At 34.1% G+C, this 20060-nt stretch overlaps 4 protein-coding genes across 5 annotated transcripts; 3 read left to right on the plus strand and 1 right to left on the minus strand.

Annotated features, from left to right (window-relative positions):
- Positions 1 to 665: 665 nt before the first annotated feature.
- Positions 666 to 4546, plus strand: LOC121212597 (pyrophosphate-energized vacuolar membrane proton pump). Its single transcript, XM_041085688.1, has 8 exons — positions 666 to 1132; positions 1766 to 2340; positions 2423 to 2802; positions 2889 to 2975; positions 3064 to 3394; positions 3478 to 3888; positions 3969 to 4028; positions 4116 to 4546. The coding sequence occupies exons 1-8, from the start codon at positions 880 to 882 to the stop codon at positions 4320 to 4322; spliced, it is 2304 nt and encodes a 767-aa protein (XP_040941622.1). The 5' UTR covers positions 666 to 879; the 3' UTR covers positions 4323 to 4546.
- A 963-nt stretch (positions 4547 to 5509) lies between these two features.
- Positions 5510 to 10587, plus strand: LOC121212599 (protein S-acyltransferase 24). Of its 2 annotated transcripts, XM_041085690.1 has the most exons (13): positions 5510 to 6060; positions 6722 to 6862; positions 7138 to 7250; positions 7417 to 7496; positions 7596 to 7756; positions 7876 to 8014; positions 8219 to 8318; positions 8430 to 8487; positions 8607 to 8684; positions 8783 to 8881; positions 9053 to 9131; positions 9238 to 9386; positions 9464 to 10587. In XM_041085690.1, the coding sequence occupies exons 1-13, from the start codon at positions 5764 to 5766 to the stop codon at positions 9797 to 9799; spliced, it is 1830 nt and encodes a 609-aa protein (XP_040941624.1). In that variant the 5' UTR covers positions 5510 to 5763; the 3' UTR covers positions 9800 to 10587. The 2 variants fall into 2 exon arrangements, with proteins under 2 accessions (XP_040941624.1, XP_040941625.1); XM_041085691.1 differs by lacking the exon at positions 6722 to 6862 and having other exon boundaries at positions 5518 to 6060.
- Positions 10241 to 13579, minus strand: LOC121212598 (protein PHOX1). The gene is made up of 3 exons (XM_041085689.1): positions 10954 to 13579; positions 10679 to 10862; positions 10241 to 10585 (listed from the first exon to the last, which is right to left on the minus strand). The coding sequence occupies exons 1-2, from the start codon at positions 12866 to 12868 to the stop codon at positions 10726 to 10728; spliced, it is 2052 nt and encodes a 683-aa protein (XP_040941623.1). The 5' UTR covers positions 12869 to 13579; the 3' UTR covers positions 10241 to 10585; positions 10679 to 10725.
- A 1864-nt stretch (positions 13580 to 15443) lies between these two features.
- On the plus strand, positions 15444 to 19873 carry LOC121203124 (protein OS-9 homolog). The gene is made up of 9 exons (XM_041085692.1): positions 15444 to 15782; positions 16693 to 16769; positions 17124 to 17321; positions 17494 to 17565; positions 17917 to 18032; positions 18199 to 18265; positions 18365 to 18471; positions 19254 to 19400; positions 19528 to 19873. Exons 1-8 carry the CDS (start codon positions 15569 to 15571, stop codon positions 19393 to 19395), a joined length of 993 nt encoding a protein of 330 aa, XP_040941626.1. The 5' UTR covers positions 15444 to 15568; the 3' UTR covers positions 19396 to 19400; positions 19528 to 19873.
- Positions 19874 to 20060: the final 187 nt, after the last annotated feature.

Consider the following 20060-nt stretch of genomic DNA (forward strand, 5'->3'; position numbering starts at 1 on the left):
TGGTATATGGAAAATTATTTCGTATCCCACTTATGGAGAATTTTAAACTCCACAAGCGTTGAGGGTTTGGCACGTATTTTATAAGGTGTAATAAAAATATAATATATATAAAAGAGACACTTGTCACACTTTCTACCTATTTGTAGAGTTTCAAAAATTCGTAATTTCGATATAACGTACAATTTCGTACATAAATTTTGATTTGATGCAATTGTATAAATGAAATTTTAATTTTCAATTAATTTTCATATCTTGTCAATTTTAATTTCGATACAAATTTGCACAGTTTTTCATTTTGTCATACAGAAATTGTTAATATAATATTTTACTAACTTAAAAAAAAATGAATAAATTAATTTGTTTTCAGATAGATATAATTTAAATTTATTCATATTATTTTTAGTCTATTTTGTTATATAAATTTGACAACTAAAATAGATCTCTTCAAGATTTAATAAACATTTTTTAATTCTTAAAAATTTAAGTAATGATGTGGCATAATCTTATAATGTCACATCTTTAATTTTTTTTATTTGTTAAGTTTATGGATTTAGTTGCATAAATCCTAAATTGAGGGACTAAATCGTAAATCGAATGAACAACAGCAATTTTCACTGTTTATCTGTCACACCATATTTGTCCCGCTCTCCCAACTCAACATATCTGAATTTTCTATTCTATCTTATAATAATAATAATATAAAATACAGAAATCTTCATTTTCACACTTTGATTTTTAGCTTTTACACTGCAAAACTTTTTTTTTTCTGTATATAAACCCTCACTTGTCTCTCATTTTTCCTCACTGGGAAATTTTGTTCTTTACCATCAGCTCGTAGCTTCTTATTTCGTTTAGTTTGAAGGGTGGTTTTATTTACGTATGGGGGCTTCGATTTTGTCTGATTTCGGAGCCGAGATCCTGATCCCGGTTTGCGCCGTGATTGGGATTGCCTTTTCGCTCGTACAATGGGTTCTAGTTTCCAAAGTGAAGCTTTCTCCGGGCCGGGATTCGGTGAACAATGGTTCGGGCGCCAAAAACGGGTACTCCGATTACCTCATTGAAGAAGAAGAAGGTCTTAATGACCATAGTGTTGTTCTTAAATGTGCTGAAATTCAAAGCGCCATTTCTGAAGGTTGTTGCTCTTTTTCACTTATTTTTTGATCTGGGGTTTCTGAAAGATTTATCCTTTTGAGCTTAGTTTGATTCTTTTGGGTGTCTGAAATACTTAACCGACAAGTTTAGAACTTTAGATCTTTGGTTTTTTCATTGTGCTTTCTTTATGTTCGGTTGATAGAGATTTTGGCTTATCGCCTTAAGATTTGGTGGTTTCGTGGATTATTTATATTGCAAGCTATGAAAAACTAAAGCATGTGCAAGTTATCTTGATTATATGTATATACGTGTGTATGTGCATAGATATGTACATGTACATGTAATATGTGTATGTGTATGTGAGTGTATTTGTATATGTATATGTACGTGGAAAAATGAAAAACTAAAGCATGTGGAAGCTATCTTGATTCTTGAGTATATGTATATGTATATGTATATGCGTATATGTATGTTTATGTGCATATACATGTAGTGTACATGTATATGTCTATGTGAGTGTGAGTGTATACATATATGTATTTAGATCCAATGCATTGTTCATTTCCTTTCAAGAAATGATTTTGTTACATAGGGTTATTAGTTTACATTTGCTTGCTCTGTTTATTGCTTTCCCTCTTGGTGCTAGCTAATTTTCGTATTTATGAGTTTACAGGTGCAACTTCGTTTCTTTTCACCGAGTATCAGTACGTTGGCATTTTCATGGTTGCTTTTGCAATCTTGATTTTCCTTTTCCTTGGCTCAGTAGAGCGTTTCAGTTCAAAGAGCCAGCCTTGCACGTACGGCAAATCTAAGATTTGCAAGCCTGCTCTAGCCACAGCTGCATTCAGCACCATATCTTTCTTGCTTGGTGCCATCACTTCAGTTGTTTCTGGATTTCTCGGGATGAAAATCGCTACCTATGCAAACGCTAGAACCACCCTCGAGGCAAGGAAGGGAGTTGGAAAGGCATTTATAACCGCGTTTAGATCTGGTGCTGTCATGGGCTTTCTTCTTGCTGCAAATGGCCTTTTGGTGCTTTACATTGCCATCAACTTGTTCAAACTTTATTACGGCGATGACTGGAGTGGTCTTTTCGAGGCAATCACTGGTTATGGGCTTGGAGGTTCATCCATGGCTCTTTTTGGCAGAGTTGGTGGAGGAATCTATACCAAAGCTGCTGATGTGGGTGCTGATCTTGTAGGCAAGGTGGAAAGGAACATTCCTGAGGATGACCCTAGAAACCCAGCTGTAAGTTCAGTACTTAGATTTTGGAAAAGTAAGTTGCGGTTTTTCCTTTCGGATTGTCACCTAGTTGTTTCCTTGTTTTCAGGTGATTGCTGATAATGTCGGAGATAATGTTGGTGATATAGCTGGAATGGGATCTGATCTTTTTGGGTCCTATGCTGAATCATCTTGTGCTGCACTTGTTGTTGCTTCCATCTCTTCTTTTGGCATCAATCATGAATTGACTCCAATGTTATATCCTCTCATCATCAGTTCCGTTGGTATCATTGTTTGTTTAATCACAACCTTATTTGCAACTGATTTCTTTGAGATCAAGGCTGTTAAGGAAATCGAGCCATCATTGAAGCGGCAACTCATAATTTCAACTGTTCTCATGACTATTGGAATCGGGATTGTTAGTTGGATAGCTCTTCCATCTTCCTTTACCATTTTCAATTTTGGAGACCAGAAAGCTGTGAAGAACTGGTAAGCCGTTTATTTACCGAAATATATCAAAAGTCGTGCTTTACTAGAAGTCTAGAACAAGTGTGTAACATCGAGGTTTTTTGCAGGCAACTATTCTTATGTGTTGCTGTTGGTCTTTGGGCTGGCCTAATTATTGGTTTCGTAACTGAGTACTATACTAGCAATGCATACAGGTAACAGTCTCAATGGCGTTATTTTTTCTCCTCGGGTCATCCTTAGTCTCGTCATTGATTTTAACACTATCTTTGTTTTCTCTTGCAGCCCTGTACAAGATGTCGCTGATTCCTGCAGGACTGGAGCTGCGACTAACGTTATTTTTGGCCTTGCGTTGGGTTACAAGTCTTGCATTATTCCTATTTTTGCTATTGCAATCAGTATTTTCGTTAGTTTTAGCTTTGCTGCTATGTATGGCATTGCTGTTTCTGCCCTTGGAATGCTGAGCACCATAGCTACCGGGTTGGCTATTGATGCTTATGGTCCCATCAGCGATAATGCAGGAGGCATTGCTGAGATGGCTGGCATGAGCCACAGAATACGGGAGAGAACAGATGCTCTTGATGCTGCAGGCAACACCACTGCTGCTATTGGAAAGGTTTCATGTTGTTTCCGCTTAAGCATGACACTTATTTCTTCTTTAAATCAGTTTGGCATAACAAGTTTGTGTTGCCTTTTCAGGGTTTCGCCATTGGTTCAGCAGCACTGGTTTCCCTTGCTCTCTTTGGTGCCTTTGTGAGCCGAGCTGCTATCTCAACTGTCGATGTATTGACCCCTAAAGTTTTTATCGGTTTGCTTGTTGGGGCAATGCTTCCTTATTGGTTCTCTGCTATGACCATGAAGAGTGTGGGAAGTGCAGCTTTGAAGATGGTCGAGGAAGTGCGCAGACAGTTCAACACAATCCCTGGTCTCATGGAGGGCACCACTAAGCCCGACTACGCTACCTGTGTTAAGATCTCTACTGATGCTTCCATCAAAGAAATGATCCCACCGGGTGCTCTTGTCATGCTCACACCCCTCGTTGTTGGTATCTTTTTCGGCGTGGAATCTCTTTCCGGTGTCCTCGCTGGATCCCTCGTCTCAGGTGTTCAGGTAATATAAAAAACAATATGATTTAGAATTGAATGTTAAATTCTTAGGATATCAACAATATGTCTTGGTAATATTTGCAGATCGCTATCTCTGCATCCAACACGGGGGGTGCTTGGGACAACGCCAAGAAGTACATTGAGGTATCTTCGATTTGGCCGATTTAAGATTGAGCTTAACGAAAAATAATCTTGGAATATTTACACTCTTGATTTTGTTGTAAAATGCAGGCTGGTGCTTCACCACATGCAAAATCTCTTGGCCCCAAAGGTTCAGATCCACACAAGGCAGCTGTTATCGGCGACACCATCGGTGACCCTTTAAAGGATACATCTGGGCCATCGTTGAACATCCTCATCAAGCTAATGGCAGTCGAATCACTCGTCTTCGCTCCCTTCTTTGCTACACACGGTGGGCTGCTTTTCAAGTTATTTTGAGTGAAGGTCAACAAAAAGTAAACAGCTAATGGTCCGTCCACCCATTGCTGACTCTCTCAATTGATCCATTTGAATCTGTAGAACATTTTGAGTTACCATATTCTCTTTAGAAAGGTTAAATCGGCATTGAAAAATTTTCCCTTGGTAAAAGGGTTGACAAAATAACTTTGATGATGTTGATAATGGTCAACCTAGAAATGAGTTAAAAATGTCCCCTTTTTTTATTGCGGCTATTATTATTTTTTGTCTCTCTTTTCCCTTTCCCTTGCCCTTTCGTTGTTCTAATATGCTTGGCTTTGAAGTTTGAACAATTATCAAGAATGGATTATTGAACATTGGTGAGAAAAAATGTAAAAAAGTTGGCTTTTCTGTATTCAAAATATTTAAAGTTCTATTTTTTTTATAATTAACGTTTATTTACAAAAAAAAAAAAAAGCGAATCAAAACATGTCGGGGATATGGATGATTAGGTGGTTGTTGGCCACATTGACTGTGCGTTCATTAGGGCAAAAGATTGTAATTTTTTTTATTAAAAATCGTAAAAAATATTTAAAAATGGTAAAATTATTTAAATTATTAAAAAAACTAAAAATTGTAAAAACTTAAATATTGAATAATTATTAAATGTTATAAAAATATTTTAAATTTGTACAGAAAATTATTAAAAATAATAAAATATTATTTAAATTTTTAAAAATTATTAAAAATTGTAAATAATTAACGAATCAAATAATTCTCCTTCTTCAATTTTCTTTACAAATTTCAAAAGAATACAAGAAAATTTTCTATGTTGTCATCTTCTTCTCTTGATTTATTCCAGCATTATTACTTTTAGATTCGCAGTTTTGAAATAATAACATATGGTTCGAATAAAAAATTATAAAAATCATTTAGAAATTGTGAAATTTCTAATTAAATGTCATCTATTTACAATTTTTAATTTTTTTTACAATTTTTTAATAATTTTCCCAAAATTTAATAATTTTAATAAATTTTAAACTAAAGTTTTATATTTTTAATAACTTTTTTTACAATTTTAAAATATTTTTAACAACATTTAATAATTATTTAAAATATTTATTTTTTACAATTTTAAATTAATATATATTTTTAACAATATTTTGATCCAATGGGCCGTTTTGTTATTTAAATTACATTTAAATACAAAACAGATTTCTAAATTTATTGAATCAAACTCGACCTTACAAACTCGTATATTTGTAAATGGCTTCAAATTTCAAAATTGATACAGTTGATCATCATAAAAACTTAAATCCAATCCGGATTTGTCGACCGCTACCAAGCACACACCTAAGACCCCGCGCATCTCCATTGAAGGAACTTATTGAGAGAATCAAAATTAAACTTGGATCATCAAAATTTGAAAATTAAAGCAAAAAAAAATTGTTTTCAATTTTTCTTAATTGTTGGATTTTGAGAGATGTCGTCGAAGATCAAGGTGGTGGAAAAGGTTCAACCTTTGAAGCAATTGGGTGGTGTCGTAACGAATGGAAATGGAAATGGTGAAGGGTATAATGCGGTTGTTGGTGATTATGCTTATTATGCCAGCTTGAGGAACGATGTGTATTGCGCTGCTGCTTATGGGGATTTGGGGAGGCTACGTATGTTGGTTGAGTACCTGGGTTTTTCTCTTAAAGAACCTGATGCCCTTGGTTACTATGCCCTCCAATGGGCTGCTTTGAATAATAGAACCGACACTGCCCAGTATATCATAGAGGTTTTTTTTTTAATCTTTTTTCTTGGTTGTTTGATGGATTTGCTGAATTGGGTTTTTGGCTAAGAGTTGGAAATTTTTCATTTTGAGAATTCGAGTGTATAAGGTTTATTTATTTGGTATCTAATATATGGAAAAATAAATTCTTTAGAAGGTTCTTTGAATTGTGTTTTAATGGGAATGCTGAATTTGATATTGGGAATACATGCTTTTGAGCTTTGGCCATGAAATTTAGGGTTGTTTTGGCATTTTTTAAGGTTTAGTTCTGAGATTGTTGAAGTTTTCATTGATATATATATACACACGCATATATCATTAGAAGGTTTGTTGAATTGAGTTTTAATGGGAATGCTGAATTGGATTTAGGGAATGCATGTTTTTGGGCTTTGGCCATGATTTTTAGGGTTCTTTTGGCATTTTAAGGTTTAGTTGTGACTTGTTACATGTTGAAGTTTTCATTGGATTAAATTTGAATTAGTTTTTTTTTGTGTGTGTGTGTATATAATATTTCTCTAGAAGGTTTATTGAATTGTGTTTTAATGAGTCATGATATTTTAGGTTGATTTGGCATTTTAAGGTTTAGTTGTGGCATGTTAGTTTTGAGTTTTTCATTGGATTAAGTTAGACTATATTGAGTAGTTTCTGGGTTGTCTCGAATTGCTAGCATGGTGGAGATGTAAATGCAAAAGATCAAAGCGGGCAGACCGCCTTGCACTGGAGTGCAGTGCGAGGTTCGATACAAGTTGCCGAGGTTTTACTCCAAGGGGGTGCTTGGGTGGATGCTGCTGACGTAAATGGCTATCGGGTTAGATTTTCTTTCAATGTGGTCGAATTTAATGCAGTTGTTAGTGTAACACGTTGAACATCACATATATGGCCATTGGATTTAAAGTCCTACCATATTGGACAGCAACATTGTCATCTGCATCATACGCCAGACAGTGGGTTTCAACTCCTAATTTGATGCTCGTTATTAAATTTGATCGTGGGATGATTATCAAGTGCTCAAATCGATTATGTTTCTTTTATTTCAATCTCTGGATGAATGCATACTTATTATTTTTTTGTAATTTTCTGCAGATAACACATGTTGCTACACAATATGGTCAGACTGCTTTTCTCTATTATGTTGTTTCAAAATGGAATGCTAACCCTGATGTTCCTGATAACGAGGGGCGGAGCCCTTTGCACTGGTACATGTTCACTTGAACGGTCTAAAGATAAGGCATTTTGGTGCCATTGATTCTTTTTTATCGATTTTGTTTTGCCTAGAAATTGGTTGATTATGGTAATGAAAGTTTTACGAGTGTTAAGTCTGTTATTTTTATTCTGACTTCCTTTCATTATGGATAACACTAGGGCTGCTTATAAAGGTTTTATGGATTGCATTCGTCTTCTTTTATATCTCGATGCAAATAGAGGATGTCAAGACAGAGAGGGTAATTTTCTGATTCTCAGACTGAAAGTGTGATTTCGCTTGGTTAACCATGATTCATGCATAATTTTACTCGGTTAACCATGATTCATCTTTATTTCAGGTTGTACTCCACTTCATTGGGCAGCTATTAAGGGTAATCTAGAAGCTTGCACGCTCTTACTACAGGGTAGCCAGGAAGGCTTAGCGGTCACTGATAATTCTGGCCTTACACCTGCACAGCTTGCTTCTGAAAAGAAACACAGAAAAATTGCTTTTTTACTTGTAGGTTCCATATGATTTTAACTTGGTTAATGAATTTTCTTTGATGAATAGTTCGTTATGTATTTTATTTGTTTCTATATTCAATCTGTATTGTTTTCCTTAAACACCAAACTCTGCAGGGAAATACTCGAAGGTTGCATGAATATCGATCTAATGGGAACAGCCTTCTTGGGAAACTTCCAAAATTAGGACTTGCACCAGTTCTTTGCTGCGTTATTGTGGTACATCTGATGACCTATATTCATTCCGTCATAATGGGTGCGTCTCTTGATCTCTTCATGACAATGTTGCTCCAAGTACCCTTTACGGCTCATGTTTGGACATGATTATGGGGATATGATACTCATACTCGAGTCCAAGTAACATGACTTCATGAAAGTTAATTGTGCCATACCATCAAAACCGTACCTATCTCTGTCTCTATATTACCTTTTTATTTGTGGCTTTGGATATTAATTGCAGCATCAAATTTGCCGAAATTGACAGCTGGATTTGGCATTCTTGCATGGTTGGGTGTTTTCCTATCTTCTGCTGGTTTGATTTGGTTTTATAGGTGTAGCAGGTATATTCTTTTACATGGACATTACTTATGAATCTAAAAGAAAATCTGGGATAAATTATCAAAAGTGAAATGCATTTTGCCATTCCTTTTCTTATCTTTTTCCTTCTGCAGCAAGGATCCGGGTTACATCAAGATGAATGTCTCTGATCATCAAAATTTGAAAGAAGATGTGCGTTCAGTTATAAAATCCGGGATATATTTTGTTTCTTCAAACCCTATACGTAGAACATTTTAAATGATTTTATACAGTTTCTCACTATAGAACATTTATCTTGTATGTTCTGCTAGGAACCCTTACTGAAAATTGAGGCAAATCATCCTGCTTTGCTAGCCGGGAATTGGTCTCAGCTTTGTACGACATGCAAGGTGCTTGCCGAATCTAGTCTTTTTGTCTATATGTTACTCGTTTGATAATATCCGCTTTCTCTGATTCATTTTGTTATGTTATTTTATAATATCATCAGATTATCAAGCCTCTTCGTGCAAAACACTGCTCCACTTGTGATCGTTGTGTCGAACAATTTGACCATCATTGCCCTTGCGTATCAAATTGTGTTGGCAAGGTAGGGACTTGAATGCTCATGACATTGCTCTCCAAAAATATAGAAAATACGGGTGAAGTGCGATGGCGGGTTGGTTACAAACTTATGGTCATGCCTATAGATTGAATTTCCCATTCGAAAGAGAATAATATTTAATTATTGACGAGCTTCTTTTGGTAACTTGTGATGCAGAAAAACAAATGGGATTTTTTTCTTTTCATTGTTTTAGAAGTTATGGCGATGGTGATTACCGGTGGAGTTGCTATGACACGTATGTCATTTAATCAAATTCCAAGTTCAAACTATTTCCCAATGTTAGCATAGTAAACTTTTTCCTCCCTGGATGTTGTACAAATGTGTTATTGTCATGTATACAGGAATCTTGATGGATCCGATGGCTCCAGTGGGGTTTTCACCGATGTTTAGCCATGCTAGTACTCATCATATTGGTGCACTAACATTTTTGATAATGGATATTTTCTACTTCTTTGGAGCGTCAGCATTAGTTGTTTCACAGGCTACTCAGGTATGACTTGAGGTTTTATGATCCGTAGTTGTCTTTTACATATCTAACTTCTGTTGGACATGAATAAATTGCAACAGATATCTCGGAATATAACGTCGAATGAAATGGCGAATATCATGCGGTATAGCTACCTTAGGGGTGCCGATGGTCAACTTAGAAATCCATATGATCATGGATGCTGGAAAAACTGCTCTGGTTTCGTGATCAACGGCTACAATGAAGATGTGCCAATTGCTGAAGATTCAGCAAATTCTGAAGAAACTGGGATGATACAAATACCAAGGGATTCAAACTTGCAAAACAGCAATTCACATGCTCCAACGGACATAAACGGCCATATAGCTGTACATGTAAATTCTAGCAACACCAATGGACATCATGGCCCTGTTCATTCTTCACTGCAGCCACGTTAACCATACCTGAATCAGAAACTGAGAGCCGAGCCTTTGTGATCAGGCCTTGGTCACGGATGGAATTGTACCCATACCGCTGCATCATCACGATATTCATATCCAGGTAAGTTGAAACTGATGTTACAAACTTCTCTCGATCAATCAGTTGCTCATCCTTTGTGATCCAAGGTTATGGGTCTAATTTTTTCGATTTGTCACATTTTTTCAATGGTTTTTGCAATCCGGGGCTCAGTTTAGGGTGCTTGATGTTGTAAATAGTTTCAATCGTTTATTTATTACTAATAAAATGATTATCATTCAAATATTGATTAGGTAATGCCTATTACTATCTTCCTAATAATTCTAAAACATATATATTTTGTTATTACTGTACAAAAACATTTGATTTAAATAACAATAAATTTAGAGTTTTAGTTTAATTAGAGCAGAAACTTCCACCTATAAATAACAAATCAATCAATTAAATAAGCAAACATCAATGTATAAATCATTACAACTTAAGAATGGATTCACTGTGTATATGTGTGTGTGTATATATATTCTGCTTCTTTGAGGGTTGAAGCTGATGAAGGCAAATGCAGAAACCTACTATCAAATATGAAATCACTGCGGCTGCTTCATGTCATCCCCAATCTTGACATGAACATCTATGGATATAATTTCGAACCTATTTCTTGACAAAAGGAATTAATCAAATGCTTCAGTAACTACGAGTCTACGACAGTCTATCTGACTCTGAAAGTTCAAGGCTGATGCTCAATCTGAACGAAAAATCGAAAGAAAAACCTGCGGAGGAAACGACCCAAGGTTATATCGATTACGACAGGTTTTGATCGCATAGTCAATTGTTGTATACTCCAATAGTATCAATCAGCTTACCTAAAAGACCTTGGGACTATAAATCTCACTTCGAAACAAGGAGCAACTCATGCATGATAATTTTTCGAAACTCGCCGTTGAAGTAAAGGTTCTAGTCGGAATGAAGGAATTCTGCTCTGCCACTTTTTGGCTTCGTACGTCTTATTCCATGCCTGTATTATCTCATCGATTGTAAACCCTAAACCTGCAAAACCGAAAGGATAAGTTATGCCTCTAAGGTTGATGTCGATGTTAGTTGCTAATCTGGAGTTACGAATTTTCCAGCAATTAGTTACCTTCCGGTGCGTTGTTATTTGAGCAATGGTTCTTTACCATAACGGCTATATCCATAGGTGAAGCTCCAGCATGTTCAAATTTCTCAACAGCCACTTCCAAACATTCTTGCCAAAGAGGTAACCCTAGTTTGAATTCCATGATCGAGCGTTCGTAAAGAATGGTACCCCATAAAAGGTTTATCTGAGCACTCATTGTGAGAGCCTGCTCTGCAACCTCGTCTGCTGATATATCTTTGAATAAACCATCCAATCCCATTATTTGATTTTGTTCCTCATTCGGTTTGGAAAGCTCACGTAGGCGTTGCACTTGTAATTCCTCCCACATCAGCATGCCCTTTTCTATGTTTTCCTCAGCATTGTTATAAAGTTGCAGGACTTTCTTGGAAGGCCAAGTTTCAGGATTAACATTGTTGCTAATTGCGTAATACCAAGAAAGCTTTGCCTGTTCAAACTGTTGTTGACTGAGAGCTAGAAGAGCTTCGTAAAAATCAGGTTTGATCCTTAGTGCTTCCTCGTAACTCTTACCTGCTTTGGTATATTCTAATTGCGCCCAATCATAGGTAGTTTTGATCTGCTTAAGTACAGATTCTTTCGAGCCATCATTCGTGAAGTACACCCTCTTCCTCACCCGGGACATATGAACATTTCCCCAGTTGAACAATGCTAATGCAGTCATCTCTCGGAATTTCTCAGCTGCGCTGCCGAAATGATCCTGAGCCTCTGCGCTTGTAACTGTATCCTCCATGGCCTCGGAATATGGCTTCATACCAAGTTCATGAAGATTCAAGTATGCATCTGAATCAAAACCAACATGGTTCTTGAACAATTGGGCGAACTCGATTATCCAGTCATCGATGCAACATGAATCTTGTCTTGCTTCCGTAACCTTTCCAGCATCCCCATTTTCAAGATTGTGAACTTCCTCACGCTTGAATCTTTCAAAGAATGGATCCTGGTCGGAATTTACTTCTACAACATACAGCCTCCTGGAACCCTGTGATACTGCTGATATTTCTGCCAATCTCAGTTCTTCATCACTCGTGATTGTAACTAAATCGCATTCTTCGTCTCTGTATTTGACAAGAACTGCTCTCGAGCTAGGAAATCGATCATGAATAATTTCCCTTAGTTGCACAAGGCTGCAATTAAGTGGCAACTGAGCGCATCTTATATCTTCACCGTAAATCAACTTCACGTTCTTCTTTGATTCTTCTTCCATTTTACTACTGATCATCTCCTGTACGACCCGTTTATCTTCGGCCTTCTTTTCATTCATATTTTCATCAACCTTCTTCTCCTGAATTTGGTCCACACGAGCTTTATCAATCTTCTTGTTCTTCTTCTTGGTTTTCTCTTTAACAACTTTTGAAGCACTAGGATGTTCAACGTATTCCGGAGGCAATTCAATCACAGTATCATTGACCTGTAGCCCTCTTTTCTCAAGTGTACTTTGTACTCTTTCTGAAATCTCCAACGCCATAACATTATTTGGTTCCATGTTCAAAACTGTATTAACATCTCTAAACGCTAATTCCAACCGATTCAAAGCCTCGTAACACCTTGCCCTCTTTAGTAACGCTTTACTATAATTCGGTGTTACCTCTAAAGCCAAATTACATTCACGAATCGCCCTAGGGTACTCACTCGATCCCATCTGCATATAACAGGCAGCCATATTGCTCCTTAGATGGCATACATCCATGTGATTCTTCGGAAGCAATTCGAGCGCCTCTTCGTATTTCACCATTGCTCCTTCATGATCCCTCCTCTGAAACAGTTTGTTCCCTTCTTCCTTCAATTCTCGAGACATCGATACGAAGACCGCCAAGTCTGAATCATTCTGTTTAGGATTAGTAACATTACTATGAACTGCTTTTCCTGTTTGCTTCTTGTTCTTTACACTATGCTTCCCCATTGCAAATCCAAACAATTTCTATATATGGATGTATATAAACCCTATATCCTAAATCTAATTACCCTGAAATCACTAACCCAAAAACTAAGTAATTGACAAACAACTATAAAGAAAGATTTGAAGGTCTTAGGCACCAAAAACAATAAAAACCCAGAAATTATTTCCAAACAAAACCTTAAAATTAGGGTTTCAATCCACAAAAATAACTCCAAAAACTTAAAAAGTAAAATGGGAATTCTCTCTTACCACAATGCAAAATATGAATCACCCAAAAATGAAAATACTAGAAATAAAAGAAAAATATTATCTTTTATCCCCTCCAAATCAGGAATTGTCACACGTTAAAACAATGAATTAAGAAATCCCAATTCAGAGAGAAACAAAACAATCTCCAAATCCCTCAACTTCAGCAAAAGAAAGAAGACCTTTATTCAAAACAAAAAGAAAAAAAAAGTTCAAGGCGAAAGAGAGAGAAAGACTTATCCGGGGAAATGAAGTGAAGAATGGGGTATGGAAATTTTCCTGAAAAAAAAAAAGATTATATCTTTTAATGAGAAAATGGGGTATTATGCAAAGGAGAAAAGAATATGGAACCCATATACAGAAACAAACCAACCAAACGTTTCTCTTTTTGTTTCTAATTAGAGGCTGGCGAAAAAGGGTTTATCATATTTCTACCTCTCTTCTCAACTTTCAATTATCCTTCTAATATACTCAAATTCATGTATTTTTATATTGACAATAATATACAGGTTAATATTTATATATTTTTTATTTAAATATCTATGAAACTAATGATTTGGCTTTGATTATATCATTTTTAGTGGTAAAAAGCATCTTTTTCATTAGCATTGTACTTAACAACACTTAAAATCTATGATTACCATCTTTTTTTAAATATGAAGATCAATGATTAAGTACTTTATGTTGATATAATCATCAAAGTGTTACAGTAATAATGTATGCCATGATTTTTTTTGGTTAAATGTGTAAATATAAAAGAATTCATTAAATATATTTTGTTAATGGTACTTAAACATATATTCTTATGTTATTTTTTTAAATTTATTAATTAATTATATTGTAATTTATAAAGTTCTTTTATTGAATTAGTGTCACTTATCAATTAGGTCCCAACTCAGTTAATGAAATTACTTTAATATCCTTTTACATTTAAAATAAATTATATTATTTGAAGTTACTTTAGTATTTTTATTTTAAAAAATACGAAAAAAATATATAATAAGATTTGAACATGCACCAACTTAATTAATAATACATTTAATTTATCACTCAACCAAACTTTCATTTTGATATATTTTATATATTTCTATTTTAATTTGTAAAATTTATTATTTCTATCAGTTGTATATATAATTAATTTAATATAGTAACAAAAAGTTTAACAAAAAAATAGTGTTAATAGTTAGACTTAAATTTTAAAATCTGAAAAATAAAAGGATTAAATTCTTAAAAATACAAGCAAAAAGATTAGATTTCTAATATTATAAAAGTATAGGGACTATAAGCACATTTTAACCTAATAATTAACAGTAAGGCAATTATGGAAGGCAAGTTTGGGCAAGTGGCAAACTGCTTATAAACGGCAAGACAGCTGTTGTCGGCAACTCAGATCAGATCAGATCTAAATCCTTATTTTTTCAGCTTTTGTTCGTTAACATTGGTGTGTGTGTATCGGTGTCTTAAGATTAACGTGTCATCTTGTCGGGAAAAAAAGTTGTAATAAAAGATTCGAACAAAACGTGACATTAGCGATTCATATTCAGCCCCCCCATTCGCTCCTTTGACCCTCCAATATCTGACCTTCTCTTTTTTTTTTTTTTCATTTACTTTTAAAACTTCAGCCAGGTTGTTTTTCCTTATCAATGTGGGAAAAGGATTATATAAATATGTAGTTTAGGTCAGTAATTTTTATATTAATAAAAAATAAATTTTAAAAAAACTTCTAGAATTTAAGATAAAATTATTAATGTAACATTAAACTATTAAAAAATAGATAATATCTCTATTTCGTACCATCTTTTCTTTGACGTCTCTCTCGTAAGTATAAAAAATATTTGTAAAATAAATGAAACTATAAATATATAACGATAAATTTAGTTCTTAATATTTATATTTTTATTAAATTATTTATTATTAGTTGATTATTAAACTTTCAAATTTTTTTAATATTTTTAATGAAAATATTGATTAAAATATTAGTTTCTTTTATAATTTATGTGGTGATCTATGTATATTTTATGTTGACATGATACTATTTAAAAAATAGTTTAAAAATTATAAAAATATTTTAAAAATAAAATATTCAAAATTAAAAAAATTATATAAAGCTCATAATTTTTTTTTAGAAAAATAGGAAAAAAAATATGGACTATCATGTTTAAAGATTTAACATTTTAGTCACTATATTTAAAAATTATATTAAAAATATTTTATTTTTTAAAATTAAAATAAACTATATATTTAATTTGAATAAAAATTTATAGAAAATAAAAAATAAAAAATAAATTTAGAATTTCCTTTTAAAATATGAAAATATGAAGAATTACTTGTTAAAACAAATTCGGCTTAGGTTTTTTAGCACAAATGAACCCATTGGGTCGTAATTTCACTTCCAGTCCATTAGCCCACCTGCGTGGTCTCATCGTCATCTTCACCAGCCCTTGATACCGACTCATTATGTTCTTTTTCGTCATAATCGAATATTTTTACCTTCATTTAAGGGAAGGAAAAAAAGAAAGGATGATTGTGGAGTTAAATTTTGAATTTGGAATTGAAAGTAACATCTCTCCAAAAGGGGGGAAAATGAGGTTGTTTATTACGTTGGTAGCAGCAGTTTTATGTATCTTATGCATCAATGTCTTCGCCGATCCCGTTTTCCCATCTCATATAGGTATCTCCATTTTTCTTTCTCTCTATTTTTTTATCTGAAAGTTCCGGTTTTTAATGTAAAACTCAGACCTTTTTTTTTGGGTATAATTCATCTGAATGGTGTTTGGGTTCTCGGTTTTCTTTAATTATCTTTAATTTTGAATTTTCATGTGTGAAAATACAGAATAGTTTTGCTTATGAGACCTAATTTAAAATAATCATGCTTGATAATTTTTTTGGTTTGCTTTGTTCTAGATTAATGAATATTTTCTGGATTGTTAGGTATGCTACTTGTTTATTGTTAATGGTTAGTAGTGTAATGTATGCTCCTTTTCCAGTCCTTCATAGTTAGAAAATGAGTTTTTTTCTTTTTTCTTTTTATTTGGAATTTGATTCAACCTAGTGTTCTAATAGAATGGTGCTAAAATTAGATATCCTTTGTCATTCAGTGGCCTGAGATCTATCCTTGTTTCGGTAACAATGAGGAATGTTTTCCGTTTTCCGCACAATTAGAAAGGATTTGCAATTGTAAATAGTTTTTTACTTGTAGCAATGGATTTTTTAGAGTTACTAATAGGTGTAGAAGTTGAGTATTTATCCGTTTAAAGAAAATTTAATGCTGAGAGCTGATTGTAAGATAAATCCGGATATTACGGATCATAGATCATGTTCTTATGCCTGTGTAATGTGTATATGTGGACTAATGAAAACCTATTGGTTCTTAGAGTTTACTCTTAACCCAAGGGTGCTAATAATGGTGGTAGTCATAACCAAATCAGTCTTTGTGGTTGATATTATCTTGTGCAGAGTTTCCATCCTACTCTATTGAAGTTGAATTATTGACTGTGTTATAGTATCCCTTTTTTCATATTTAGAATTTTCGTTCAATAGCTTTCAAGTTTGCTTGCTTGCTGAAACTCTCTGAACAACAGCTGGCACATTTGGCCATAGCTCCCGTGAGCCAAAATACAAGATTGAATTTCATACAGAAGATTCGCCCTACCATCCTGTGAGTAAGCTTAGAGTTTAACATATTTTTGTTCTTCAGTCCTACTTTTGATAAAATCTGGATGAACATATTGAAGTTTTTCTTTATTGCTTATTGCATCTTATTCAATCTTAGCTGAAGATTTCACAATCATGTCCACGAATTTACAGTACCAGTAGATCATACTATACCCTTGATAATGAAGTTTTTCATCTTGGGTTCCCTTCTCCTAGGTTTTCTTTGTGCACCGTCAATAACTATCTTAACTTGAATAATTTCCATATGATTGTTGTTTTAATCGGCTGGTTTTTCCCTTTCATGTGAACCTGTTAAGTTCTATGTCGATTTATCCATTTGACTGATAATATTTTGCAGGATGATGGTCAGGAGTCTGTTGTTATGCCCAATAAAGATGGAAAGAAGTTTTTATGTTTCTTGCCGAAGGTGGGGAAAGCCAAAAAACCAGTAACCCATCAAAACACTAGTAGCATGATTGTGGAAACTGAGAAACGGGTTAAACTGAAGACACCTGATGAACTACTGGAAGTACTGAAAAATCAATGCTTTGTCAGAGTGAGCATTTGATTCCTACAAACTGTTCGTTTGGTTTTTCCTATTCTATATGTTATTCTTGTCACCTTACAATAAAAGGAAGGGGAGGGAGGGACCTTTGTTCTTCCATGGAATTGTCATTGTGTGCTGCTTATTTTCATATCTAGCTTATGTTGTCAACTCCTTCATGCAGCAAGAGGGTTGGTGGTCTTATGAATTTTGCTATCAAAAGCAGTTAAGGCAACTACATTTGGAAGAGGATAAGGTAGCCTTTAATTCAATCTATTTAAGGTACTAGTATTTAAAGGTTTGAGGGTTCTATCTGCGATGTATTATTTTTTTTTTCTGATATGAACCACAGCAAATTTATGAGCTGAACCTGTTATGGACACTCAAATGGATGATTTTCGGCACTGAATTATTGGCTTGCATCATCTATCTGAGTAGTAATTTGTATAATAGGCGGTAGTTAATGGTAATAATAGTTGTAAAAGCAGCAGTTTTTAACAAATCTTCTTCTGGACTTGTTCTTGTCACTTTGGATTTACTTGGAATTGAAAATGTAGTTGATATGAAGCGTTAAGAATAATTATATTAGTTTTTGTAAGTATTGCAGGTGGTTCAGGAATTTGTGTTGGGTGTATATGATGAGGAGGCCACTGCTGCCGTCAACCAGAATCTCTCTGACATCTCCACATTGAAAGATCCTCGCTCAAAAGATGCTTCGCAAAGGTCTGACTTAAGTGTGGCTTGGAAAAATTTAGATCGCACTTAATCTTTGGTGTATTTAATTTTGTTTCTATTATTTAAAGGAAAAGAGGTTTCAAGTGGTGAAAGGTAAATGGTTGCATTGAATAAAATGAAGGAAAAGGACTAACAGTTATACTGGTTCTCACAGGTATCACGCTCATCAATATACGAATGGAACTGCATGTGATCTTACTAATCAGCCTCGAGAAACTGAGGTATGAAGCAATGAAGTACAGAATTTTTGTATGGTTTCTAGTTTTGCTTTGGAGGGGTAGAAAAACATATTTGTAGAGGTTTATAATGTGTGTTTGTAGGTGAGGTTTGTGTGCTCGGAGCCAAGAGCGATGATTAGTTCAATTACAGAGTTATCCACATGCAAGTATGCACTAACTATTCAATGCCCAATGCTCTGCAAACACCCGTGAGTCTCTCTCTCTCTCACTCTCTCTCTCTCACACACATCTCAATGCTAAGGTTAGATTGATAATCTATGTTGCTCAAACTCTTCATTTTCATGTACCTGTGTCAGACACGATACATAGATATGAAAATATGACCTCCAAAGATTCTCCAAATACATGGAGAAACTTAGAAAAGTCTAACCATACCCATGTCAAATACATATCCATATTCAATACTCACACACAAGTCCGAGTAACATAGTTGTTGATACGTGCCTGTTGAAAAGATCAAAGATCAACCATAGAAGTGAGTTGGGAACTGTATGTAAAACATGACTGAAAACTTATTATCCTTATTCCCAATACTTGGACTTGGGTGTTAGCATCGGATAAGGATATATGTATCACATTGGCATGGTTTGATTTTTCTAAATTTTATCATGTATCGGAGGATCGTTGAAGGTTATATCCCCATATTCATGTGTTGGGCACGAGTGTCAGAAATGAATATTTTAATAAAAATAAAAAGTCGAAGTGACATAGGATGATAGTGACCTGAAACAATCATGCATTGGGTCATTAATTGAATGGTGAACGAGCAAGTATTAAGGTGCTGCAAAAGTGATTGATAGGTATAATGTAGGGAGAAAAGAAAACCATTTTGGGGGTTCTGTTTTGTGTAAGGGAAACCAAGATGACAATGGATGGTTTTAAAAAATGAATATCTGACGCTATCCGTTCTGCTTATAAATTTTTTGTCATTTTGAAAAATAAATTATGATCCACATACTTGATTTTGCAGATTATTCCAAGAAGAGAGACCAGTGTGGCACACCATTAATTGCAATATCCTTCCAAAGGATTACAAGGATACCAAGGTTGATGACACTCATTTTACTATGATGATGGACTCAGATGATCCATCTACATATTCAACCAAATGACTGCTGTAAATCTTCATTCACCTTTTGCATACATTTACAAATATATATGTCTTGTCTAACTGAAAGTATTACGGTATCAAATTAAATTATTTGATATATATTTTTTTTACAAATTATTCTTGTCCTTTGCAGATTACGTTCTTTATTAACAAAGATAACAATTCAAGAATTTGAAGATCTGACATGCATCTGTCAAAAAGACTAGAGTTTGGATGAATTGTCTCAAAAAAAAAAAAAAAGATTGCAAAGATTGCAACCTGTCTTTACCATGTCAAAGATAATATTATAGAATAGTTAAACTTCAAGTGTGTTTTCTTTTGTACAGAATAGAAATCATGAGCCACTTCATTGGAACTAGCCAAATACATAAAAAGCTTTTATTGAGAGCATGACAAACCACTAAGGACCAGTTTTGTATTGCTTTTTAAAAGCGTTTCTGGAAGAAAAGCTGAGTAGATTAAGTAGTTTTTGGTTGAAATTTTTAATTTTTTCTCTTTCAAAAACACTTTTAGTGTTTAATTACTTTTTTATTCCAATAATATAGTAATTTCTCTTTTTTTTGTACTTAATTACAAATGTGTTAAAATAATTAATTAAAAATAAAAAATATTTTTTTAAAATATTAATTGTAAATATTTAATAGTTATATTTAAATATTTAAAATA

Source organism: Gossypium hirsutum, chromosome A13 (genome assembly GCF_007990345.1).
Source record: "Gossypium hirsutum isolate 1008001.06 chromosome A13, Gossypium_hirsutum_v2.1, whole genome shotgun sequence".
Classification (NCBI taxonomy): Eukaryota; Viridiplantae; Streptophyta; class Magnoliopsida; order Malvales; family Malvaceae; genus Gossypium; species Gossypium hirsutum.

Excerpts from the sequence above, each read along its gene's own strand:
- LOC121212597 (XM_041085688.1), top strand. The coding sequence starts at position 880 with ATGGGGGCTTCGATTTTGTCTGATTTCGGAGCCGAGATCCTGATCCCG. Across the intron at positions 2,341-2,422 it reads ATGACCCTAGAAACCCAGCT|GTGATTGCTGATAATGTCGG; the intron begins GTAAGTTCAGTA and ends CCTTGTTTTCAG. Across the intron at positions 2,976-3,063 it reads TATACTAGCAATGCATACAG|CCCTGTACAAGATGTCGCTG; the intron begins GTAACAGTCTCA and ends TTTCTCTTGCAG.
- LOC121212599 (XM_041085690.1), top strand. The coding sequence starts at position 5,764 with ATGTCGTCGAAGATCAAGGTGGTGGAAAAGGTTCAACCTTTGAAGCAA. Across the intron at positions 6,061-6,721 it reads CTGCCCAGTATATCATAGAG|CATGGTGGAGATGTAAATGC; the intron begins GTTTTTTTTTTA and ends TCGAATTGCTAG. Across the intron at positions 8,882-9,052 it reads TATCAAATTGTGTTGGCAAG|AAAAACAAATGGGATTTTTT; the intron begins GTAGGGACTTGA and ends CTTGTGATGCAG.
- LOC121212598 (XM_041085689.1), bottom strand. The coding sequence starts at position 12,868 with ATGGGGAAGCATAGTGTAAAGAACAAGAAGCAAACAGGAAAAGCAGTT. Across the intron at positions 10,863-10,953 it reads AAATAACAACGCACCGGAAG|GTTTAGGGTTTACAATCGAT; the intron begins GTAACTAATTGC and ends TCGGTTTTGCAG.
- LOC121203124 (XM_041085692.1), top strand. The coding sequence starts at position 15,569 with ATGTTCTTTTTCGTCATAATCGAATATTTTTACCTTCATTTAAGGGAA. Across the intron at positions 15,783-16,692 it reads CGTTTTCCCATCTCATATAG|CTGGCACATTTGGCCATAGC; the intron begins GTATCTCCATTT and ends TCTGAACAACAG. Across the intron at positions 17,322-17,493 it reads AAAATCAATGCTTTGTCAGA|CAAGAGGGTTGGTGGTCTTA; the intron begins GTGAGCATTTGA and ends TCCTTCATGCAG.